The following is a 25,821-nucleotide window of genomic DNA, read 5'->3' as shown; positions in this document are numbered from 1 at the left end:
CAATAACAACAATAATATGACAGCAACAACACCTGTGCTAGCAATAATGTGTATGCCTTGTATTCAAGGCTATGCTTGTTTCATGGTAGCTAATGCAAACCTGGTAATTGCTGTTTTCAATGACCAGTAAGATGGTAAAAAAATAACTGAGGACAGGGTTACTGAAGGGTCAGGGGGATGGAGCCCTCACCCGTTCTGTACCTCATTAGCACAGAGTCCCCTGGCAGGTCTGGGCCACCTTCTTCCTAAGTCACCCCACCAATTAATCCAAGCTCACTTCAGACAAAGAAGGTCTTTCCTAGCGAAGCAGCTCCTCCTGTTACTAAGAGGCCTCCTCATTTGTTTGAAACTGAAGCTTATAGTCCTAAATTTCCTAGAAGGCACAATAGGTGTTGTTTGTATAAAGAAATAACTGTGTCAGGCCACAGATCTGATATGCAGCCTCTCCAGAGTGACAGTGGCTTGGAGAATCTCACCCACATAACTTGTGATGGGGCTGCTGAAGGTAGCAAGCTTACAAAGAAATAATGAGCAAAAATAAAACCTATTTTCTCATTACTATCATCTGACTAATCCTTTATAGAGTGTGGGTCACTGACCAGTGCATGCAACATATGGGAGACAGCATAAGGCAAGGAAGATGCTTATTAAAATAGAAAGGTTTGTGGTAATTGCACTAGAATTTAAAACACAATTAAAAGAGCAAATCCATATGTGAGTTCACTGATAATGTGGGGGTTTTTTAAACGTAATTTCTTTCAGCAAGGTTTATAACAGGCACAATTCAAATAGGCAACAAAATGTACGTAAATCATGCCATGGTTATGATATAAAACTAGAGGTAGCAAAAGCGTCTTCGGCAAAGACTTTATTTGAGTGAGCAGGCTGCAAGGCAGAAAGGGGCATCTGATGCTGCAGAGACACTCCTGAGTCTTTACAAAGAGCTAAACTAAACCCGCTGCACACCCTGGTGCTGACACATCCAGCTGCTCACAGGGGACTGCAAACATCCGTGCAGGACACCACCACTCACAGCTCCGTACCTGCGTTGCCTCCTGAGAAGAGGTGCCATCCTTGGGCAAGTTGCAACACCTCACTGGCTATAAACTTGTGCAATGTCTGCCCTTGCAAAGGCCTGGGAGGCTTGATTGCCCATGAGGCGGTTTGAGAACTGATGCAAAAATGCAGAATGTGTCAATTACTGGTCAATCATACTGTCCGCTTTATTTATTCTTACATAAAGAAGCAAGAGAGAAAAGGAGAAGGAAATTTATGTAGTCACACATGTTAATCTTGCTGGCCACTAATGGCACAGAAATAGGGGGGCAGTGTTAAAAATCTCTGTTGTATCAGAATCCACAAGGCTTTTTATGCATGTTCATGGGTTCAAGTGCCCACCAGATCACTGCATTGATAGAAATTCATAACTGAACCATATAATTGTTTTGCTGGGACACATCTTAAACTATATTGCTATAAGAACTGTAAGACTTCCAAGAGACTTTAAGCTGTTAATTTGTATGAACAAATATATAACCCCAGACATAGTCCTGCCAATTCACCTGCTCTTTGCCCAGGGTGAACTGCTGACTCAGCAGGGTGTATCTCCATCCTGCTGGCCTTGCTGGCCTTCCTGCTTCCCCTCACACCCCTCATTGCAAATCCTCCTGCAGAGCTGACAAAGACCTGCACAAGCAAACTGCTGTCCCTGGGGTGTGTCTTTCCTGCCTGAGACCTCCTGCATGGCAAACCCTGATGGATTTTTCCCCTCAGGGTCCTGCTCCAGCAACTGCTGGTTGCCACTTCAGAGATTTCATGTTAGGAGAAGGAGGAGGGGGAGGACACCCTTCTTAAACAGTCACGCAGCCTGGGGCAACATCCTCTGTAAATATCCTCATATCAGTAGCTCAGGGTCATCCAGCTGTTCTCAATGAGTCAATGCCATGTGCAGAGCTACATGCCCTTGCTGCAGAAGTCTTGCAGGGATTTTTTTCCCACTGAATTTGTCCAGCTCAGAGATTTCTCTTGAAACTCTCAAGCTTTTCTGTGGGCCACACTATTGTCCACAATAACCTGGTTTACATGGGTTTTTTTGAAAGGCTTTTCCTAAGCATGGAGGATTTAGCCTTGTGGAAGTCACCCTTGAGAGGAATTTGTTATGCCAATTCATTATACCATGTCCAGTAATACACATACACATCTATTTCTAAACAATTGCTCCTCAGGCAGCAACATGACTTACAATTTTGCCAAAGCTCAAGTCAGGTTTCAGTTGCAGAATTTTCATGGGCATCTCACTGAGGCAGAGAGAACACACTCACCAAATTCAGGCACAAAGTGCGATTCAGTGATTCCCAAAACACAGAGGAGTTCAGTTCGGTTTCTACCTATCACCATGCCCGTGTGCTTGGCCACTTAAACATTCCCTGTGATATTCAGGACCATTTGGCAAAGGTATAAATTCCACCTCTGATCTCTTATGGGAGCCCAAAGGCCAGCCCTTGTGAGGCACTGGCAGCAAGAGAGCGCACATTACCCACTGCTGCACAGGCAGCCAGTGTGGCCCATGCTGCAGCGACTGCAAATAAAGCTGCAACCAGAGAGTCCCCAAAACCTGGATTTCTTTAGCAATGCTTCATCCAGTCTTGGGGTGAGGAGGAAACAGCAAGAAGAGGCTAGGACAAAGTGGCAGAAGAGTCTGGCAGGAGCTAAATGGAGTAAGAGAACCGAGACTGAGAAAAATGAGGGACAATACAGAGGCTTGGGATTCTTGTGACAAGAAAGGAAGAGAACAGAAAATTAGATAAAAAGGGCCAAATCATTTTAATGAAAGAATAAAGAAGGGAAAGAAGACAAGAAGGTGGAGTGGAATAGGAAAAAGCAGAGAATAAGTAGGAAAATAATACATTGTTTATATACTTTAATTCCACACTTTATTATATTCCTCAAGTGAAGATGGGAACCAGCAAAAGGAAGGGTCCAAACTGTGCTCTCAGGAAGGTGTGTGAGATAGTCAGTACCTTCTCTTGGAAAGGGGGGAGCCCCCTGGCACTTCTATTTTTCGCGTTTTGCCTCAGGAGAGCAGGGTTTACAACCACTAGGAAGGCCGAAGCAGAAAGCTGCAGCTGGGTAGAGCTCTGCTTTGCAGTGAGGCCCTGGGGACCTAGCACAGTCTTATCTGTTCAAGGCTATCAGTGATTTTTCCTTAGCAAAAGCAGCAGTGTTCTCACCCAAAACTAATCGCAAAGATCCCAGCACAGAGGCGATGCTGTGCTCCTGAAGTCAGAAGTAGTAGGGTCGCTCCAGACTGCCTGTGTGTGGCCAGATTTTCTGCTGAACAGGAGCTGTGCATACGGGAAATGCCAGAGGGCTTTTCACTTAAACTGAGCCTCCTGTCAGCTTGCTCTCCAACTGTTCAAGCCATAGACAGAGACTCTCAGAGCTCAGCTTCTGCTCTTTTTTAGGTGCTGTAAGGAGGCCAAAACACTTGAACCTCTGCTGTAATAACCTCCCCTGTGGTTATACACTGATGTCATGAATTCGGGATTATGATGTCAGTGAAAGCTGCTGAAAAGGAGAAGCTGAGCAGGAAGGAAGGAGCCCTAAAATGTTGACATTTATCTTAATGAGAAACTGAATCCAAAACGAACAGCCAAGGCAACTGATTTTGTAGAGAGAGGCATTCTCTTCAGGCTGCCTCAAGCAGACAGTTCCCTCTTCAGCATGCCTCTGCAGTGCAAGGGCAATGCAAGGCAATGGCAAATTAAAATAATCTAATGTGGCTGCAGAACTCATCCGGCCTTTTTAATTTTTGCTTTCTAGCCATAATGACTGAACAGCCTGAAGGAGATTTCTTTAGCCCACAATCTGGAATCTGTAGGAAACGTAGCTCACATAGCACTGATAGCCAGAATCCACAGAGCAGCTGAATTTGCTTCCCTCTGGCTACAAGTTTATTTTAGGCAATTCCAAGGGTCAGATTTAAAAAAGTTAATCTCTCAAAAGCTCCTTCTAAAAGCCCGTTCACTTGCACAGAGACCCAGAAAACAGGTTTCTGCTCTCATGGTTATAACCTCAGCACCTCAGACTAGACCCAAAGAAGCAGCTTTCAAGGTACAGATATGTCTACTACAAACAAATGGAAATGTCTACCTTAATTTAATATAGTTTGTAGATAGCCAAAGGTGGTAAAACCAACCCTGTGATGAGTTGGGACTGTGAAGCTGGTGGGGAGGAACCACTTTTCATGGAGTCCAAGATCTCAACTTTCGTAACAACACAGATGAAACGCAAGAAGTGCCTACAGAATCTGGTGGCACTCACAGCATAGCGGCTCTGTCAAAGGAGGCATCTTCTTACAGTTCCACATTTGGCAGGAGACCAAGGGAACCCACAATGCTGCAAAACATCTTGGCTAACAAAGGTTCCCCAAGTGGCTTTCACAGATGAGCCCACTGGTGTCACCACTGACACAGATTAGGTCTACCAGACAGTATGAGATGGCAGCTTTGGCTGAGCTGTCTTCAATGCCTCCATGTAAATTATCACATAGTCTTCTACAATTATTTAATGAATTCAGACAGCAAAGTCATTCCATTAAGAAAAATGAAATTACCACGGAAATGCTTGACTAAGAAGAAACATCAATCTCTCCCAGCAAGAGCATGAACTGCTAATGCACTCACTCATCCAGCAGCCTCCGTCGAGGAGCAGACAGATCTGGGTGCAATTCTGTCCTTCCCCTCAGGAGTCGGTTCCTCATCTCCCATCTTCTGGGCTAGGAGATGCTCTGCCTTCAGGCAAGTCTTCTGAAGGGAAGCCTGTAGCAGCCAGAGCAGCACAGCCATGATCAGACTGCTTCAGCATGTCTCTGAATCCCAGCCAGGAATGGAAGAGAAAGATTTCTGTTTAGGCTTCTTGTAAGTCTGTTCTTTTCACTAGTAATTAAAGTGACATTTTCTCTGCCATCTGTAGGATTTTTTAGGATGCAATCGAGTGATCTATCAGCAGCCCTAGTTCCAGGGATGGAGGAGAAAACACAGCAAAAAGACCGCCTGCTTCTCTGAGCAGAACCTGTAGAGACGAAAAATGCCAACCCTTGCAAAAAAGGCCCCGTTTGTTCTTGGACATTCTTGGCACATGAATAATTTTGAAGGGAAGTAATAGCCTCTAATCTTAGTTCTTTAGAAGAATAAATTTGATCCAAACTTTTCACATGAGAAACATGACCTTGTATTAATTAGAAGAGTAAAAAATCCATTTTAACAAAACTGATTTTCCTTGTGAGGGTTTTTTTAATTCAATAGCATTGAAAAGCTACTTCCTCTTACATTTATCTTCTTGCTTCACTGCTATTTTTTTACTTTATTTTTTTTAGTACTATGACTGCTTTCTGTAGAGCTCATCTGCTGGAAATTAGAATTACAGAATCATAGAATCATAGCTAGGGTTGGAAAGGACCCATCTACTTCCAACCCCTCTGTCATGGGCAGGGACACCTCACACTAAACCATGTCACCTAAGGTTCTGTCCAACCCAGCCTTGAACACTGCCAGCATTCACAACTTCCCTGGGCAACCCATTCCAGTGCCTCACCACCCTCACAGTGAAGTATTTCTTCCTTATATTTAACCTGAACTTCCCGTTTAAGTTTGAACTAATACTTGTCAGGTTTCAACAACCTGTCAAAACCAAGCACTACCAGAAGTATCTCTGTAATAACAGTCAATAATCAAAGGTAGTAATTCAAATGGTACATATAGAAGTGAGTTGAAAAAGTTCTGATATAATACAAATATGTGTCCTTTAGGACATAAATATATGGAAACAGGCAGAAGTAAACAAAATTATGAAAAGCCGCTATTTGAAAATAGGCGATGTTCCTAAAAAGCAGATTAAAGCTATATTTATTGTATAAGCATATAGAAGAGAGCAGAAAAAGTCTTTTGAAAGCATATGTACTGTTTTCTGTATAATTTAAGACTTGGATACTATCAACTTCAGTAGTTAATCACTTTGAGTATCCTGCTGCGGAAGGGTTACCTGAATACGTATGCTCATTATTTTGGAAAAGCATGACAATTGTACTGTTGCAGTGAGTGTAGGATCACGAAATCTCATTGCTAAACTCCCTAAAGCAGTGCTGATAACACACTGATGTTTTAGAACAGAAATAACTGAGAACCAAGGCAGGCTGCAGGTGAAAGCATGTGGCCTGTCCTTCCCTGCTGTGGAGTTTCACCCTCTAGGTGTGCATTAAGAGTCACATTCCAGCATCATGTTCACTCATTATGTACCCCAAAAATCTAGATTTTATTCCCCAAATATTTTCAAATACAGCTCTAATAGAGAAATTACAAGTGTGAGTCAAAAGTAAAGCCCTCTCTTCTGCAAGTATTTCATGTTGAAACAAAGATATTTCACTAAACATGAAGAATGCATTGAAAATACACTTTAATACCTGTTTATTGGTGTCCTGCACTTTCAGTGTAGGAGGCTGGAGATGCAATAAAAAAAAAAAATCAAAATTTATTGATTCTGTTTCATCTAAATCACTCTAAACAACCAGTGCTTTAGAGTTCAGAGAATTAACGTTTACTGTCCATTACAAGCAAAATTTTAATATCGCCTTTTCTGAGAGCGCTTAAAACTCATCTTTTAAATTCTTCAGATACATTCCTCAAAGTAAACAATACATTTCAATCTGTGTCACAATCAACATTGATAAGGCCTTCTTAACCATTTTATGCCACCTCCACTATTACTTCATTGCAAAACACAATCTTATTTCGTACTATAAATATCCATCCATGCACAAAACACAGGGGCCAGAAGTTACACATTAATATCTCATGTAGTCTTCCAAGACTTCTTTTACCCTCTGCAGGTTTATGGTACACTTAAAAAGATATCTTTAGACTTGGTCTACTTGGTCTTAAAATACAAATATACAATATCCATAAGCATAAAAAAGTAAAGCTAGATTGCCTTACCATTTGTTATGAACTGCTAAAATCTTATACATGTACAATATAGCATCATGCTGATTAATATACATATTAGTTAAATACAGCAACCAATAATGGGGATGTGGCCAAGCTTTTTTGTTTTGTTTTCAAAAAGAAAATGTTCATGTACAAGTAAAAAGACTTTTAATTTAAATTCATATGGAATACCTGAACCACATAGACATCTGTAAACCCTGCTGAGATATTCAGGTCAAACTGGGGCATAACCTGCTGATTCACTTAAAAGGGAACACAGCTCCTCACAGGTGATTCCCAAGGTGTGCTGGTCCTAAGAGAATGCAAACTTACCAGCATTCACATTTTCAGGTCTAGAACACTAGTTTTTGCATCTTACGTCTCAGTTTATACTTTCTGCATCTACCCTTCATCCTCCATCAGGAACTATTCGGTACCTTGACACTGTAATAGATTTTTCTAAATAAGTAGATATACAGTACAAAGTGTAGATAGTGAAACAAATAAGCACATATATACAGTCTTTGAAAGGCATTTTTTGTGACCACTTTAGCAGTGTTTATAGAAAACATTTAAGATAGTCATATTCTGCTGATACCACTGTATTGCAAACTGTCAAGCCACATTTCTTATATTAAACTTGTACTGTACTTTGTATTGTACAACAGAAAATGATCATTCTTAAGGTGTGACACAATGAAAAAAAAATATAAATCACTAGACTAAGATAACCAGCACAGGGCTTAATTTTCCTGAGGTTTGTAAGAATTTTTTAAAGAAAAAAATCACAGTGACCAGGCTAAACTGCAAACATACTGTTCAGTTTTAACTATACAGTTTATACATAAGTTCTGTGCATGGTCGACTCAACTGTGTATGTTCACACTGATGTTTCCTTTAAATGACTCGCCACTGCATAATACTTGTATCTTTTCCTCCTGTGGAGATGAGATGGGTGTCTTCACAGAGAAAATCTACATTAGTTACATGACTACTATGTCCACCGTACACATGGCTTGGAGCCTAGAAAACAACACAGTAGTGAGAATATAAGCTGTCATAAAATCATATCGTTATAACATTCATATAACAGTGAAACCAAGGCATCACATCATACCCTTAAAGTATTTTGATATTAAGTTAAACTTTAAATTTAATTGTAGTCTCAATTAACCCTAAGTAAATCCCTCAGGCATAAACATATTTGCATTCTTTTGGTTGAGGGGGGAGGGGGGCTTGTATATTTGTTTGTTGTTGGGGGTTTTGTTGCCCACAGGAAAACAACACAATGCAATTTTGCAAATCACAAGAGTAATTTTTTTGGAAACACCTTACCCTAAATTGTGAACATGGATATGAGAAAAGATGTACTTTGCCAAAATCATCCCCTGTTGACAGCAGTTTTCTCCCATGCGATCGACAGACAGCATTGATATCTGTTCCATCTGAACCTTCAGGCCATACACCTGAAATACAGAGGGACTAATTAAAGGTTTTTATAAAGGAAATTAAAGTGACAGCTTAAGTCTTTGTTAAAATATTAATAAAGGATTGCTTGTTTAAAAAAAAAAAAAAAAAAGAGAGAAGATAAAACTATAAATATAAATGCTGCTGAGCCACTATGCATACTTCCATACCAGTAAAGACCAGATACTAATAGGAAATCAAGCACATTAACAAATACTGTATTTCCCCTAGTCAAAGTGCTTTTTACTCCAGAAAAAAAGAATTCTACTGAATTATGGCCATGTGTCTGAGCCTAAAAGAATTTTCATATGTTTATATAGAAAAATAAGTTACTGCTTTTATTTTCCCTTCTGCTTATGTATAAGCTAACATACTTTATACTACTGTAGTCTGAAAAACTACTTATATATGATTCAACACACTTTTCATATTAATCAAGTTTAAAATCTATGAAACAAGAATTTATATAGTTTAAAATGTTTTTAATAATTAAGAGATCCCTCAAAAAGAAACTGAACCTACTATAAATGTTTAAAATGCTTTTGTTTTGCTGTAATTCTCATACTTCCTCAAATATTCTACTTGCTGTTCTTGCACAAAGTGGTGTTCTAAAATTAAACTGTAAGCTCATCAATGCAAGGACCCAGTCTATGCACCACATATTTAAAGCCTCTGAATATCTGCCTGTAATAAGCTGGAATTGTAATAAAATCCAATCAGTTACTACAATTTCATTTTATGTATGCAGTACTGTGGTGGTTTACTTTTTTAAAACCATTTTTGTAATTCAGATTTTATCTAATCCCTACTCAACATAATTGACACCTAACTTTCAGAGACAACTGACATAATCAGTTATAATGTGTGTTCTCCCATTATGGTTTGGCAAAAAAACTGCTTTTTCTTTGGCATTACAATTTCAATAACAGTCCCTATGTCACACATCCCCTGCAGTGTCCCCCTGAAGTCCCACCGCTTGAGTGCCTGTTCTTTGTTGTTATTACAGGTCAGGGTGACTGAGTTGCTACTCCTCCTGCTTGCCCTCCCATCTCCTGGAAGGATGCCCAAGCCTGTGGGCAGGGCAGGCACACTCCAGCTTCTCCTTCTTTGGGCCAGTCGTAACACCAAAGCAGGCATCTGCCCTGCACCGTGGAAAGAGCTTGCCTTCAACCCACATGGGATTCTGCCCAAATACAGTCTTTGTATCATTGTATTCAAAAGCACTGAGGAAGTGATTCCATGCCTTTATAAGGAATTATAATTTGTAGGAAATAAAATGAAACACAAAGTACTGATTTGTGGACTGCCCATAACTCTCCTGATATGTGTGGAATCACCTCTCTGCTAGATCAGGGACAGTAGAAAAGAGGCTTAAAGGAAGGTGCAAAGAAGAAACATGGTAATTGTTACTTGCAGAGTTATGAACACATAGAATGGACAGACAGAGAAAAACTGTTTTAAATAACTGCTTTGACAAAATGGAAGCTGTATGAACATCAGATGCTAGCTGAAAAGAGGCAGGAGTCTTCTCAACAAGTCACTGTGACAAGCTGGAGATAAAGGAAATGGTTTAAGAAATAAGACTGCCATTTTGAAATGGGGAAGGGATACAAAATTTATCCTAGTGCCTCAGTCAGTTTTTTTTAATATGTAAAGTGAATCCCCTTTGCTGAAAAATTACTAATTTTTTTCCCCATTCTCTGCACACATGGAAAGAAAACCATTTCCTTTCTTACATTTGAAAACTGATGCTATGCTTTTCTTCTCCTCCTCATCTCTAAAATGCATTTATTACATCTTTTCTCCCAGAACAGTATTTAGATGGATAATTCAGCACATTATCTGTTGGTGCAATGTGTAAAAACCAGAAACAGCTATTCCAGCTTCGACTGGAGCAGATACTGATAAACGGATGATTACTTCACATTTTGCATGGTATCTTTTTCATTACACATCCCACTAATGCATTTGCCTCTCCTACAACAGCATAATGCTGTTGACTCATGTTAAGTATGCAAAAGTAATCTGATCTTTCTGTGCAGATCTCCTCTCTCACCTTCTCTCCTCCCTTCTGTATTTGTGCAACTGGGTTCTGCTGCTCAAGTGAATAACCTCCTATTTGCCTCTGTTGAATTGCCTCTTTTTTTCATGCCAATCATCTATTTCTCAAGACAATTTGCTAATCCTGCAGCTTCACAACACCTACAAATTATATACACTGTAATTATATACATGCCAGCAATAAAGATATTCAAACAAATATAATATTAAATGTACATTCTTCTAGTCAGTTTTGAATGCAATCAGTCTGAGCTCTGCTCTGCTTGCAGTGTTGTCTGGCTTTGCACAGCATCTTACATTTCTTCTGTTCCTGTCCTTCACCCTCAAATGTCCATTTTTCCAAAATGGGGCATGTGATATGAACTGATGCCTTACTAGCATATCCAGCAGCACATGGCTCTTGCAAAGGCATACAGATCAGTAAGTGTCTTAAAGTCTTTAGTCCTTCACATTTACATGTGTTTGTATCACTAAAATATCCTCCCTTGAATACACTTTGTTATATGCTGTTGATTTTCAGTTGAATTGTCTCTATAAACATTTCTAGGCTGACTAATCAGTTCACATGCTTGAAGACAGGTTTCCAACAGATCAATATTCTTTCTTCCCGCCATTGGTTATGTTGATCTGCTAGTGCTATGCATATTAGTTGTGACTTTTAGGTGGTTCTGCTAGAGTGAAAAAAAAACACCCCTAGCTTCAGTCAGCCAGCAGCTACTGAAAAATCAACATAATAGAAGCCTCATATCCTTGACAATGTGATTACTTCTTCTGTAAAAAAGTAGTGCAATACCAACAAGCATTTGAAGTGGTCATACTAGCTGCTCTGAGGCCACAAAGCACTGAATAGTAGAGTGATTCCCAACATTACTGGACTGGTTTCCAATTTATAATTTGCAAGCTTCTTCAGTTTATTATTCTAGTCATTAACTCTGCACTTTATCCACTCCACATGAGCTCTGAAGGTAAATATATGATTCCACAGGTATTGCATTCATTCTTCTCCATTTTTCCAGTACTTAGACTGTTCTCTGCAAAAGAAGTACTAAAGGTCTTGAGATTATGCTAATCAGTTGTTTTGACAGATAGAACAAGGTTCCTCACACTCAGATGAAACTTTCTAATGTACTCGTTCCCTACTGAAAGCAGAGGTCTTATCCTTTCATTACTGGCACTAACTGGGTTAGCATCAGATTGCAGTAAGTCTTCGAATAAAGACATTAAAGAAAGAGAAGTATTAGGTTTTTTAACACTTCAGCCTTAGCAATGTCTTTTCTTCGTCCTCTTTGCATAACAGACCAATACTGTCACCGGCCCTTCTGTTATTTCTGTGCTTGATGCGTATGCATTTATGGTTTAGCTTTGATTATGTGTCTCCTTGGTCCTCCAACAGATTCTACTTTCTGCATTCCTCTTTCTTTTAGGAAAAGGCAACAGCAGTTTAACCAAATTTGCGTCTTGCTGTCACTCCTATCTTTACTCTGGGCTAGCAGTTTGTGCACTTCATACCATCTAAGGAACTACCACATCTTGCCTTTTCTCCAGCTTCAGATCTTCCCTAACAGGGCTTTCGATTTCTGCAGTTTGCCTCCCTCAAGTCCATTAGTTCCATTTAGTTGCTCTTTTTGCTTCCTATACTAAGGATCACACCTCCCTATTTCCACAGTCATTCCTACACATGATGCATTCACTTTCTTAGCAAATTCTTTCCAACTCCTCAGAATCAAATCTGGAAGAAAATTCCCTTTAAGTGCTTATCCATTTCCTGTTTTAGAAGAATTTTGAGAACTTGCTGGTTAGCCACTATAGTGCAATTTTTTTTTCCCAAAAGAGACTGGAATAGTTAAAATCTCACATCCTTGGCAATTCCTTTTTGACTGATTCTGCTACCTATTAAAAAACTCCCTTCATTTGATTGTTCTGGAAGGAGAGTCAACAGTATAACCCTGCCACCATTTCATCTACAATTATTATGCATTATCTTTGCAACTTCCCAGTCTGAACCTAAGTGTATAGCTATGAATCCCCAGTATATATGGTGCTATATTTTCTTCTTGTGCACTGCATATCCTTTTTAAGTTATATCCTTGTCTCTAAATTGGAGAGACATCAGTTTGATAGATGGACCACTCGGTGGATAAAGAACTGGCTGGATGGCCACACGCAAAGAGTTGTAGTCAATGGCTCAATGTCCAGCTGGAGACCAGTAACGAGTGGTGTCCCTCAGGGATCGGTGTTGGGACCGGTCTTGTTCAACATCTTTGTCGGTGACATGGACAGTGGGATTGAGTGCACCCTCAGCAAGTTTGCTGATGACACCAAGCTGTGTGGTTCAGTTGATACGCTGGAGGGAAGGAATGCCATCCAGAGGGACCTCAACACGCTTGTGAGGTGGGCTGATGCCAACCTGATGAAGTTTAACCATGCCAAGTGCAAGGTCCTACACCTGGGTCGGAGCAATCCCAGGCACAGCTACAGGTTGGGCAGAGAAGAGATTCAGAGCAGCCCTGCAGAGAAGGACTTGGGGGTGTTGGTAGATGAAAAAATGAACATCAGCTGTCAGTGTGTGCTCACAGCCCAGAAAGCCAACTGTATCCTGGGCTGCATCAAAAGGAGCGTGACCAGCACCCCAGCAGGTCGAAGGAGGTGATCCTGCCCCTCTACTCTGCTCTCGTGAGACCTCACTTGGAGTATTGTGTGCAGTTCTGGTGTCCTCAACATAAAAAGGACATGGAACTGTTGGAACAAGTCCAGAGGAGGGCCACGAGGATGATCAGGGGACTGGAGCACCTCCCATATGGAGACAGGCTGAGAAAGTTGGGGCTGTTCAGCCTGGAGAAGAGAAGGCTGCAGGGAGACTTCAGAGCAGCCTTCCAGTATCTGAAGGGGGCCTACAGGGATGCTGGGGATGGACTGTTCATCAGGGACTGTAGTGACAGGACAAGGGGTAACGGGTTAAAGCTAAACAGGGGAAGTTTAGATTGGATATGAGGAGAAAGTTCCTTACTGTAAGGGTGGTGAGGCACTGGAATGGGTTGCCAAAGGAAGCTGTGAATGCTCCATCCCTGGCGGTGTTCAAGGCCAGGTTGGACAGAGACTTGGGTGACGTGGTTTAGTGTCAGGTGTCCCTGCCCATGGCAGGGGGTTGGACCTAGATGATCTTAAGGGCCTTCCAAGCCTAAATATTCTATGATTCTATATCCTATTACTTTAAAATTCCCTTCTTTTGATGAACATCCTCACAATCTCTATGGAATTACTAAAATAATAAACTGTGATATGTATGAAAACGTAGCAGCTACTTTTACTTATTCCTTATCCTTGTTGCTTTAGCTTACAATAAACCAGTTTAGCATGGAGGACTGAAAGTATAACAATGTATATGCAATATTCACAAGTTCCCCATTGGCCCAGGAGATCATTTTGTTCCACAGTCTGGCTTCAAAAGCTGATCTATAGCAAGAGGGAAAAACCCCTCTCAGGTATGACACTCCTCTCCTATGACTCTCTATGCACCAAAAGCAGCCTCATATTCTACCACCACTATATTTTGCATGAATCCAAATTGTAAAGCGAGGAATACTCACTTAAAGTAGTATGTCAGAAAATCTGAACCTGTAATGCTAAATGCAAAGACTTTGTAGCTCTGTAACTGTGTCTCATGAATACTCAAATCCCAGGAATATCTTAATATTTCTACTGTAAGGGCCTTCATCCCTCATATGAGGAGCACACTATGTCAACATGCAGCCAAGTCTTCTGGGATTTCCTCCTGTTACTAAATCTGCATGTTGTAGTGATACCCAAGCACTGCTTGTCAGTTAAATTACATAAAATTTGAATGTGACTTCCCAGCATATTGCAACTGCCATCCCATCTTTAGGTGCTTAAAACGTCCTTTCTGGCTGCCTGCAAAAAACATTACTGCCATCTATTTTAGTTGAAACATGGGTGGAAAATCTTCCATGTTTACTGCTTGTACAAAACCACACTCTCCTCTGAACCCTACCACTGCTTCGTATTTTATCTTGAGTACTTAAGAACAGGAGCTTCTCATACTCAGATTTTGCAACGATCTGTCTGCTGTGCATGCATAGCGTAATGATGCTTTGTGCTCTGCCCACGAAGTCCCATGGAAACAAACTGTCCTATTTTGTTACATTTTTCTTGTTTCTTCTTGCATTCCTTTCACCTAAATGCTATATCGTGTATCAAAATACGTTTTAAGTACTTCATAACAGAGACTTGTCAGCCATTCTGTGTTAGCACAGTACCTAGTGCAAGCAAAACTGGCTCTGGCAAGGGGATTTGGTGCAACAGCTGCCCAAATAATTCCATAGAACTGGTACTTTGAATAAAATTATTAGAAGTAACTAGTGTGACAGAAAGAGCAGTGTGTGATATCTTCATTGTCTCCTACTTTTGTTGTAATTTAATATTTGTATTTGAAGCTAGCAACAATATTAAATCAGAGTTTTTCTGGGTTGAAATAAGAGGACAGATTGTAATAAAAATGGCATAACAGAAGTTCTGTATTTTTTCCTGAAATATGAATAGTTATATTTCATAAGGAAGAGTTGGCAATCCAAGGGTTTGTTAATAATAAGAATGGTAAGAGCTTGCAATATACTTACCAAAAACATGGAATCCTAAAGTGCAGGTATAAGTGGCCCATTCTATATCTCTAGTTGTTTCAACACTCACGACTTGTTTACAAGCAGAGGGGATCCCTACAAAAGAAAAAAAGCCCAACAACCGGATGATAACATTTTGAATTCTCAAATTGTATAGATTTTTGATTGCACCAGATGAATTAAAACCTATGGTCTATCTTGGCAGTTATATGGTCTCCTTTAAATTTTAAATCTGCATTAGACTGCCCAAACTTTGCACAAAAGGACTAAATATAATTCTTACTCACAGTATAAGATTTCATAGTCTCCTGAATTAGACACAAGATATTGTGAATTAACAGACCAATCCAGATGAGTAATGAAGCTGGAATGACCCTACAAAGAGAAAAATACTGTATTAACTGTACTAACACTATCTCTAAATGTGACAGTATTGATACAGTGCTACAAAACATGCTTAAGTTACTAATATTGAACTAGGAGAAAAAGGTTAATTACCGAACACTTGCCAATTCTTGTGTACTTTCTTCCATTTTCACTTACGCCATATATATAAATACAGTTGTCATGGGAACCTATCGCCAAGAAGTTTCCATCTATAAACACAAAAGTGAACTGCAATTATTTCTGTAAGAAAGAACTTAGGAGAAGTTAGTGTGTCACGGGCAAGAGGAATTGCTCTATTTTTTGTTTTTCAGATGAATATTGATGCATGTTTCAAGTTTACAAAACAGCAAGTTTATGCAGCAAACATTACTCTTGAAACCACATGACTCTTCTGGAAGCAGCCACAGTCCATTTAGGACTAACCTGATTGCAATAACCTGTACAGTTAAGTTATATTCGGGTTTTTCTTTCCAGTGAAACCATACTGAACATGTGTGGGATTGAGGGAATGAAAAGAAAACTAAAGCTTAAGACACCACCCATTCAGTGTTGCCAGCGTTTCATGGCGTATTTATTTTCAACTTCAGTATGACAAGTGGGGAATTATTTTAAAACAAACCAAACCCAAATTTAACAAAAAAAATTCAACTTTTTTTTTTTTTTTTTATATCCAGTAAATAAATGCTCTCAAACCTGGTGAGTAACGCATTACAGACAGCTGTTCATTTCCATCTGTGTGTACAGTGACCAAGTCTTTTGTTTCTGTGTCGAACACAAACCACCTGTTGTAAAGACAGAAAGAGGCCAATAAATCATTCCATAAGGCATTTAAATCTAATGTAATCTTGACCAACTTTTCTTCTGTCAAAATAGCATAAGTGTTACACCAAAAAAAGAAAAACAGCAACTGCTACTTTAGTTGGTTTGTTTTTACTTTAAGACAAAGATAGTTTCTTTCCCATGTTTTTTAATCAGAAAAACAATCAGACATTGACCTTGACATAAATCTTCAGATTTTAGTCTGTTTTACTATGTCATGCATTAGAATAAAGTAAGCATTACATATAATGATCTCCTTTAATGCCCTTCCTCTATGCTCTGCTGATGTTTAAATTGATGCCTACATTAAATCCTAGGGCAAAGGAAAACACAAGCAAGAATCAGGACCATTCTCTTTTGTTGAAGGACTAGCTTTTTTTAAAAATTTATTTTTAAGTTAATTGATTTATTAACTTTTTAATTAATTTAATTACTTTTAAAGAACTAAAATTTAATTTGTGAAAATGTATAGATAGGATAAAGATGAAATCTGCATTCAATACTTGCATCAAATTACTAAAGACAAAGTAAAGATTCCTTTTAAAGCTTCTCCTTTTGATTTACTTTGCCTAGTAACTAAAGTAAATCCTTTATTTAGGATTGATATACAGCCTGAAACAATCTTGGCTCATAACCTCTAAGCATCCTGTATGTTCTCAGTTAAGTGGAACTGTTTTCTATACTAACAGCAAAGTCTGCCCTCAAGTGACATTAAAGGGAAGGATGAAGTTATGGCAAAGGCACTCCCTCCTATGACAGACCTCCAAGGTTATACCCAGGGCCATCACTGACCCACTACAGGACTAAGGGCTCAATCTGCCCTGTAAAATGAAGATACCATCTTTCATCTCAGTTTTGTCTGTCTTGTTTATGCCTTACTCTCTTCAGACACAACAAGTCTCTTAATATGCATTTTTACACTGCGTCTAGCACAGTGGAACATTTGTCAAATTTTTGTTACAGCCTCTTGTCGTCACTGCATTAGAGATAATAAATCACTCACTACATTTTCCAATGAGCAACTTCTTTTATATGCGATTTCCTCTACACTGCCCTACATGCCTCAGAGGAGATCTCTAACTGTATCTGAAAGTTAACCCCTTATCTCAAACTCCTTCTTTAGTCTCTCCTTTGTCATGATGGACACAAAGATTTAACATGTAGTTCACTTATGGTGACAGCACCTCATATGTATGGCCTCACTGATAAGCTAGACATCTTGCCCTGCTCAAATCCACCTTCTCCCACTAATCTTAGATTGCTGCTCTCCCAGGGCAGAAACCATCTCTCAGCAAACACAAGTATGGTCTAAGGCTAGGGTTTCTAGGCACTAAGGCAACATAAATTTCACTTTGAAGTTCAACAGAAATCAATAGGGAATGAATATATGTCATGCATACATCTGCAAAACAAGATCATGAACTTGTATGTGATCTGGAAATATCATGCAGTGTTTGTTGGTGCCTCAGGTGTAGCTTTGCGCATCTTACCTTCCAGTCAGCGTCCCTACTGCAACAACAGATGCTGAGGGGTGAAAACCTGAAGACTGTGCTGGATCCTAAAATGTTTCAGAAGGAAGAACACTTTTTTTACCAGTCCAAGTTATAACAGAAACACAGTTCAATTATCTGTCTCAGGAGCAGAGTAAGTCTGTCATGTTTTATTTGGGGTTTAGTGTTTTGTTTTGGGGTTGGGTTTTTTTTCCCCTCTTAAATACAATCTTGAGACAAAAAAGCATTTTTAACTGATTGAAATATTACCTAATAGATTCCCATCCCCCTCCATACAAGGCCATTGTTTTTTTTCTTCACTATCTAAAAATAACTTGGCAAGCGATTTCATAACAATAACATTGGCAAAGGCAGCTTCTCAACAAATCACAAACAAGTAAGAGATAAAAATAACTTCTTAAATTAGAGCTGAACTAAGAATTAAGTACCAAAGCTGCAGTTTACCTACTGTCTAAACGACAAGCAAGTATTCAACAAAGGTATGTACCACTTTGCATGGAGCAGTGAAGTCTAGCTTCTATGCATACCGACACCTTTTTCAGCGTCTGCCAGTTGCAGCTTAGTGGGAGATTAAGGACATAAACTGGGTTTCTTACTTTGATATGCTATTTTAAAACATTTTACTTTGCATAGTGTATTATTATGGGACATTTTAAAGCATTTTACTGTGTATACTGTATTATTATGGAGACAGAATTGCAGTATTATTATGGAGGAAGAATTGCAGTATTTTTCTTACAATTTAAACATATGTCTAAAAAACAGGTAAGCATTTTCTTTCTAATACTTGGTCAGTTACAAAGAATGAGCTCCAGAACCCTTCATGTTATTGCAGAAAGCCCAAAATAAATAGCTTCTCCCCCCACCTTTCTGATGCATTTTAAAGTTATTTTTGGCAGGAAAAAAAAAAATTAAAAAATCCAGCAATGTATCTCACAGAAATGCTTACCTCCTGGATTTTCTATATTCTAAACCAGTATCACATTGTAGCCATTTTAGTAAATTTGTTTTACACATCTCTACCAATTTGTAATTATTAGCCCTAAAGGCTATGTATGCTCATATGCTCATTACTTTTAAACAAGCGACTAATTTCAGAGATGTTACTAACACTCATGAAATTTCAGAGAGTTGCTGAGATGCAGGATTTCTATATGCATGTTCTGACCCACTTCAGTATTCCAGAAAGGAAAATTTGCTAATTTTTTAAAAATATAATTTCATAGTGAATGCTAAAATATTCTCCTGAATAAACTGGAGATTCAAACAGTGCATGTGATTTGAGCAGTAACTTGCACTCATAACCACATTAAAAAGATTTTACATAGATCTCTATGACAAAAATAGGTTAACATGAAATTATTTATTTACTCTAGATAATGAATCACTGATTTATGAAACAGTCTCAGACATTTCAAGTGGTTAATAAGGAGATTATTGTCAAGACTGATAATAGAAATCTTGCCTTAATGAAGCAGTGTGTACTTGGAGGGGAAAAGAAATCTAAGTCTAGCTTAACAGCCCTACTGCTGTTGCCATCAACCTTTTCAAAAGAATCCAGGTAAATAAAGCAGTTTCTTAAATGTTTCAATAACAACAGTTTCTTAGAGAATGCCTTATATTTGGAAAACCATAGCTAAGTATTAATTGAAGCCCACTGTAAGTCATAATGAGCTAAATTCCAGCTCTGTTTTTCAGAGGACACAAAGGATAATACAACGGAAATTATACCCTTTTGAGTTGATGATTACTTAAGTATCTTTATTTCTAAGACAACAGCTTATGTGATTATTCTGTTCCTGTTCCCCATATTGTACTTCTCTCCACTAATGATGTTTCACTACTGAACCAAACTTCTAAATGCTCTTTTCTTTAAACTGCAAACAAGTGCCAAATTTTGCACTTCTCTTCATGACTATAGGCCCTCCTCAGTATATCATTCTGTAATGAGAAATATAGCAGAAGTACTAGCTTCTTGTTCTCTCAGTGGTTTTGCGCATGTATACAAGTATACAAAAACACATTTAAACTGAGCAAAGGATCACAGTAGTACTTGAAATTGAGTCAAACAATGGGTTTGGGTTTGTGTTTTTTTTTTTTTTTTTTTTTTTTTTTTTTTTTTTTTTTTCACAAAAAAGAAACTTATTAGGAAATCGTGAAAGGTGGTACCAATGGTTTTACTCTCCACTTCAGGATATTTATAAACAAGGCTTGCACAAAACCAGTCATGCACGATTTCTAAATAATCAAATCAAGTCTCCACAATAAGACCCTATGCTGAAGACCAGAAAGGTCTATGTAAAAGTTTCCAAAAAGTTTCCAGTTGTATCTTTGTTTGAGCCACTCTGAATTTCATGGGAAGGATATCTGCAATCTAGTGTGTTCATATTCCTTACTGTACAATACAGTGCACTGTTATTGTTGTATTGCAGAACAAAAAAGGCACGGGGTTATCTTTTCTTAGACAGTTTATCAAGACAGGTCCAGGAAAATTTGGTTTGTAACTGCTCACTGATTTCTAAAAATATGTTTTATTATTGAAGTTCATAACCTAAGTGTGCTCCTATCTATTTGATCTTGCATTTGACATCCTGGTAGCAGTTCAAGAGATTTGCAAGCACATTAAGATTTTGGTGCATCTCAAGGTTTGACCATTCCCTTGAGTCCCAACTACAGTATTCTTAAAAAATGAAGGGGAGAGAGTCCAAATCACATTATTAGAAGGTAGGAATTATTAGAAGGTAGGAAAATGCAGTTATCTGCCTGATTCTCAGGCCAAACCCTTACTATTATTGGTTTCCTTTTTTTTTTTTTTTTTTTTTTTGAAGAATGAAAGAACCACTTTTATTTTCCTTTTTATTAAGTTCTTATGCTACAGGCCAATCTGTCTTTATAACCAAGGCACTGAACTATGGAAACACGGCTCCATCTGTGGGGCACCAGAACTGTTGATCTGGTCTCTCCAATTAATTTAGAACTCAACAAAAATATGCACCTTAGAACATTGGTTAGACAGAATAAATTCAGTTTTCCACATTCACCAAGCAAGGATGATTTACCAAGTCCGTATCTCTGGAGTGGGATACTATGAAAGACTGTTTGGCAAATGCTCTTCTGTTAAGACTGCTTGAACCTGATGCAGCAGCATACGCTTCTTGCAGATGTATTATATTTAGAAAGTCTTAACGACGTGAGTTTTAAGGCCCCAAAATCACACTTCTATATAATATAGGACATGGATCCATATAACCTAGAGTTATAATTCTTGGTTTTAAGAGGTTTATGTCCATTTTCAGAAAGACAAATTTTATTACTCTCTTTTTTTTTCCGCTCAATACTTGAAGATATTTTTAATCAATTATCTTTTGAAAACCTAAATTACTTGAGAAGTTCTGTAAGAGCAGAGTTGTGTTTAATAAATTTGTACCTCTATAATCTTGTTCCAGATAGGATGATGAGTGGTTGCATCCCAGAGTGTAATGTGTTTGTCATGTCCACAAGTGAAGAACTGAGGTTTAGAGGAATGGACTGCAAGTCCCCAAAGCTCATCAGTGTGACCCTACACAAGCAGAAATAGTTCTTGACAAGAAGGACAGCACCATCATAACTAAACATGTTTAAACAGGATAAAAATTACTAAACTATATATTAAAGCATTAGAAAAATATGTTGGCTTAGATAGATGCATATTTATAATATTATTGCCAGAACTACTGCAATAATGAATCAAATAGATGCATGTATATGAAACTTAACTTTGAGCAATTTACTGCTATTACATACTTTGAAAGGTTCTTGTAAGGCAACAGCTTACCTGGGTAATGGGGAAAAAATCTCCGGATAGTGTGCCCTGCAGGACGAAGTTTCTGGTGGTTCCTATTAATACAACGTCCCCTTTTCCCTCTGCTACAGTTCTTACTGGACCAAACTGCTCTGGAATCTGTGGTCATAACAGACAAACAGATAAATCAGACAATTTGTCAAGTGTTCCTATTTTTAAAGATACATGGCCTAGCCAATGCATTTTAATAAATGCTGCATAAAGAAGAAATTAATGAATATATATGCCTGATATTCAAAAGTTTGTAACAACTTGCATCAGCTCAATAATGATCTTTATAACACTACAAGAAAAGACATCCTTATCTACAGAACACTGTACAGTTAGACCAAGTATTTCAACAAACAGAAGAAGTTCCTTCATGCTGTGTTGACTCAATCATATTTTAATTGCAGCTGTGACATTTCTACATTTCTATTCAGAGCTAGTGTTAGGCTTTGTATCACTAGTACTTTTCTGCAATTAATGTTTCTTTAATTGCAGCCTATGTTCTGAAAGAGTCAGTGCCAATCTCCAATATAAAATTCTACATCCTCCCTTGAACTTAAAATAACAAAGAATACCCTGTATGAACAAATAAAAGAAAAAGAAGGATGCCATTTTTAGAAACAGCACAAGCAGCATATACCTTGTGCTGTGTGAAAAACTAAATTACCAAAACAGACATGTAATTCCAGTTGCACATATATTTGCAACATTTAATAACATATAGTAGAGCTGAAGCCCTTCCTCAGAGTTTTATGCTGATTTTTCTGTTATGTTCAGTATGTAAACAGCTATGCAGTTCTGCCCAAACAAATTCTGCTTTAGTCTTTTAAGTTTTTACATAACAACTGAATTAATTTTTGGAATTTCTTTTTAAAATAAATCCCAATATTAACCAAGAAATTACTGAAAACATGTAAGTACTAAAACCTCAAAAAAATCCTCATATCATTTTGGAAAAGAGGAAAGCAGCTGTTGAGGCAAAGAAGCGATTCAGTGTTTATGTCACTGAATCGCAGCCAGATGAAGCAGGGCAAAAAATGGCAAAAGCCCTGAGGAAGCTGAACATTCCCGTGACTGTGATTCTGGATGCTGCAGTTGGCTACATTTTGGAGAAAGTGAACCTGATGTTAGTTGGTGCTGAAGGAGTAGTTTAAAGTGGTGGCATTATCAACAAGATTGGCACTAATCAAATTGCTGTGGGTGCAAAAGCACAGAATAAGCTGCTTTACGTGGAAGCTGAAAGTTTCAAGTTTGTGAGGCTTTTCCCTCAGGATGTCACAGATAAGTTTAAGTACAAAGCAAGCACTCTGAAAACAAATCAGAATCTAACAGAGGAGCATCCTTGGACTGACTACACATCACCATCACTCATTACATTACCGTTTACAGACCTCAGTGTATTAACTCCCTCAGCTGCCAGTGATGAACTGATTAAACTCTATCTGTAACAGCATCATCTTCAGTGACTGTCACAGTCGTAAGACCTCAGAAGATGACACAACTTATACGGACATGGTAAGGAGAGGACATTATAAGGATTAACATAATTATTAGCCTTCTTGAGGATGTTACATATGGATGGACCACTGCTAAAAAAATAGTTACTACAGCTTCTAAAGATCTAAATTTTTTGGTTTTTTTTTTACACTGTCCTACATGACATCCTTGTCTCTAAATCGGAGAGACATCAGTTTGATAGATGGACTACTCGGTGGATAAAGAACTGGCTGGATGGCCGCACGCGAAGAGTTGTGGTCAATGGCTCAACGTCCGGCTGGAGACCAGTAACGAGTGGTGTCCCTCAGGGATTGGTGTTGGGACCGGTCTTGTTCAACATCTTTGTCGGTGACATGGACAGTGGGATTGAGTGCACCCTCAGCAAATTTGCCGATGACACCAAGCTGTGTGGTTCGGTTGATACGCTGGAGGGAAGGAATGCCATCCAGACGGACCTCGACATGCTTGTGAGGTGGGCTGATGCCAACCTTACGAAGTTCAACCATGCCAAGTGCAAGGTCCTACACCTGGGTTGGAGCAATCCCAGGCACAGCTACAGGTTGGGCAGAGAAGAGATTCAGAGCAGCCCTGCAGAGAAGGACTTGGGGGTGTTGGTCGATGAGAAAATGAACATCAGCTGGCAGTGTGTGCTCGCAGCCCAGAAAGCCAACTGTATCCTGGGCTGCATCAAAAGGAGTGTGACCAGCAGGTCGAAGAAGGTGATCCTGCCCCTCTACTCTGCTCTCGTGAGGCCTCACTTGGAGTATTGTGTGCAGTTCTGGTGTCCTCAACATAAAAAGGACATGGAACTGTTGGAACAAGTCCAGAGGAGGGCCACGAGGATGATCAGGGGACTGGAGCACCTCCCGTATGAAGATAGGCTGAGAAAGTTGGGGCTATTCAGCCTGGAGAAGAGAAGGCTGCGTGGAGACCTCATAGCAGCCTTCCAGTATCTGAAGGGAGGCTATAGGGATGCTGGGAAGGGACTATTCGTTAGAGACTGTAGTGACAGGAAAAGGGCTAACGGGTTAAAACTTAAACAGGAGAAGTTTATATTGGATATAAGGAGGTTGTAAGGGTGGTGAGGCACTGGAATGGGTTGACAAAAGAAACTGTGAATGCTCCATCCCTGGCGGTGTTCAAGGCCAGGTTGGACAGAGCCTTGGGTGGCATGGTTTAGTGTGAGGTGTCCCTGCCCATGGCAGGGGGTTTGGAACTAGATGAACTTATGGGCTTTTCCAAACCTAACTATTCTATGATTCTATGAAAGTACAATTCAATTGCTATTGTAATACCCTGAAGTAAAAAATTACCTCACCTTATTAATTGCAAAGAAAGAAAGAAAGAATACAAAAAGTATGAATACAAGATTTGTTTTCCAATTACTGTAGATCTTAAAAAGGAAACACTATGTTAATGAATAGCTATCACAGGAATCACCTGATGACTCAAATGATATTGCACTTTACCATTGATTTGCTTTCCCACAGAATACATATCCATAAGAAAAAAAAAATTATTTAAAAAACTGTCTTCAGAAGACAGCTAAAATTTCACTTTGAGTAGCAGAATAACTTCAATTTAGATGATATTACCTCAGTTTTATGAAGTTTTTGGTAATTTCCATTCCAAGATATCAACTTTCGGTCTTTTCCACCTCCTGATACTAATGTGCCATCTCGCAGCATACACAGTGCAAATATTCCACCCTCATGTGCCCCTTGAACTGCGTGGCTTATTCTGTTGGTACCTGGATAGAAGGAGAAAAGACATTGCTACTGAAATACTCAGCTTAATATACTAAAATTACTGAAATACTCAGCTCATTTTTAACTTCCTCCTCACCCCACCTTGTTTCTTTACTACCTGACAAGGATTGTATTTAAAAAATAATAGTGGTGGGCACAGAGTGTTGCACCAAAATATGCAGACCTGCAGAAGAGACTAAAGTAGTACATCTTAAGAGCACATTCCCCTAGTCTCAAAAATTAAAAGCATACATACTCAGTGAATTTCAAACATAAAGTAAAACAGGTTAATTTAAACCTTTTTGTGGGCATTTAAGCTAAACCATTTGACATGTGCTACTGCAGTAGCACTACGCATCTCATCAACAAGGAAACCATAACCCAGTCACTTGTTATCTTCCAACGATATTCCACAGTCTTCCGATGCCAAGCTTGCACCACAACCCAACTAAGCTTGAGGTGTTTGTATACCTGGAAGAAAGTGCTGAATCACTCTCTGAAAGAGCCTGGATTTCTTTATTGATGAACATCGCTTGTTCAAGTATGCTCTTAGACTCAAAACACTTTCAAAACCAACTACATTAGATTAAACATCTCTAACAAAGTATAGAGAAATGATTACTAATGATTCTATTACTGAAATATGCACCTTGCATCAAAGCTTGGCTAACTATGTTTAGCAAAAGCAAAGGGCTGATGCAAGTTAGGAAGAAACAACTAATTTTTCCTTTATAAATCCAACTTCTTTCTATCCACGTTTAGGATGTTGCTGCTGTTTGCCTTCCAGCAGGCATTGCCTTCTGCTGCCTAAAAAAAGCTGTCTTACTAGAAAATGCTTTTTAGGAAGTTCACCCTATCCATCTGTTCTTTTGAAATAAAGTTGAG

General features: G+C 38.9%; 1 protein-coding gene and 1 pseudogene across 6 annotated transcripts in view; one reads left to right on the top strand and one right to left on the bottom strand.

The window, feature by feature from the left end:
* Positions 1–6,410: 6,410 nt before the first annotated feature.
* EML1 (EMAP like 1) overlaps positions 6,411–25,821 on the bottom strand; it is a 142,152-nt gene continuing 122,741 nt past the window's right edge. For all 5 annotated transcript variants that reach the window (XM_080619803.1, XM_080619804.1, XM_080619807.1 and 2 more), the window contains 10 exons: positions 24,784–24,938; positions 21,677–21,802; positions 21,290–21,421; positions 17,842–17,909; positions 16,226–16,314; positions 15,644–15,741; positions 15,433–15,520; positions 15,146–15,241; positions 8,319–8,449; positions 6,411–8,006 (listed from right to left, as the gene is read on the bottom strand). In XM_080619803.1, the coding sequence (XP_080475929.1) occupies positions 7,881–8,006; positions 8,319–8,449; positions 15,146–15,241; positions 15,433–15,520; positions 15,644–15,741; positions 16,226–16,314; positions 17,842–17,909; positions 21,290–21,421; positions 21,677–21,802; positions 24,784–24,938 (1,109 nt within the window). In that variant the 3' untranslated portion in view covers positions 6,411–7,880. The remainder of the gene's footprint in view (positions 8,007–8,318; positions 8,450–15,145; positions 15,242–15,432; positions 15,521–15,643; positions 15,742–16,225; positions 16,315–17,841; positions 17,910–21,289; positions 21,422–21,676; positions 21,803–24,783; positions 24,939–25,821) is intronic.
* LOC308222256 (translation initiation factor eIF2B subunit alpha pseudogene) lies at positions 21,972–23,139 on the top strand (annotated as a pseudogene). Its single transcript has 2 exons — positions 21,972–22,025; positions 22,651–23,139. The product of its transcript is annotated as a translation initiation factor eIF2B subunit alpha pseudogene (transcript).

The sequence above is a fragment of the Psittacula echo genome (assembly GCF_963264785.1).
Source record: "Psittacula echo genome assembly, chromosome: 5".
NCBI classification, from domain to species: Eukaryota; Metazoa; Chordata; class Aves; order Psittaciformes; family Psittacidae; genus Psittacula; species Psittacula echo.
Note: the sequence above shows the minus strand (reverse complement) of the source record. Positions and strands in the feature narration are given on the sequence as shown.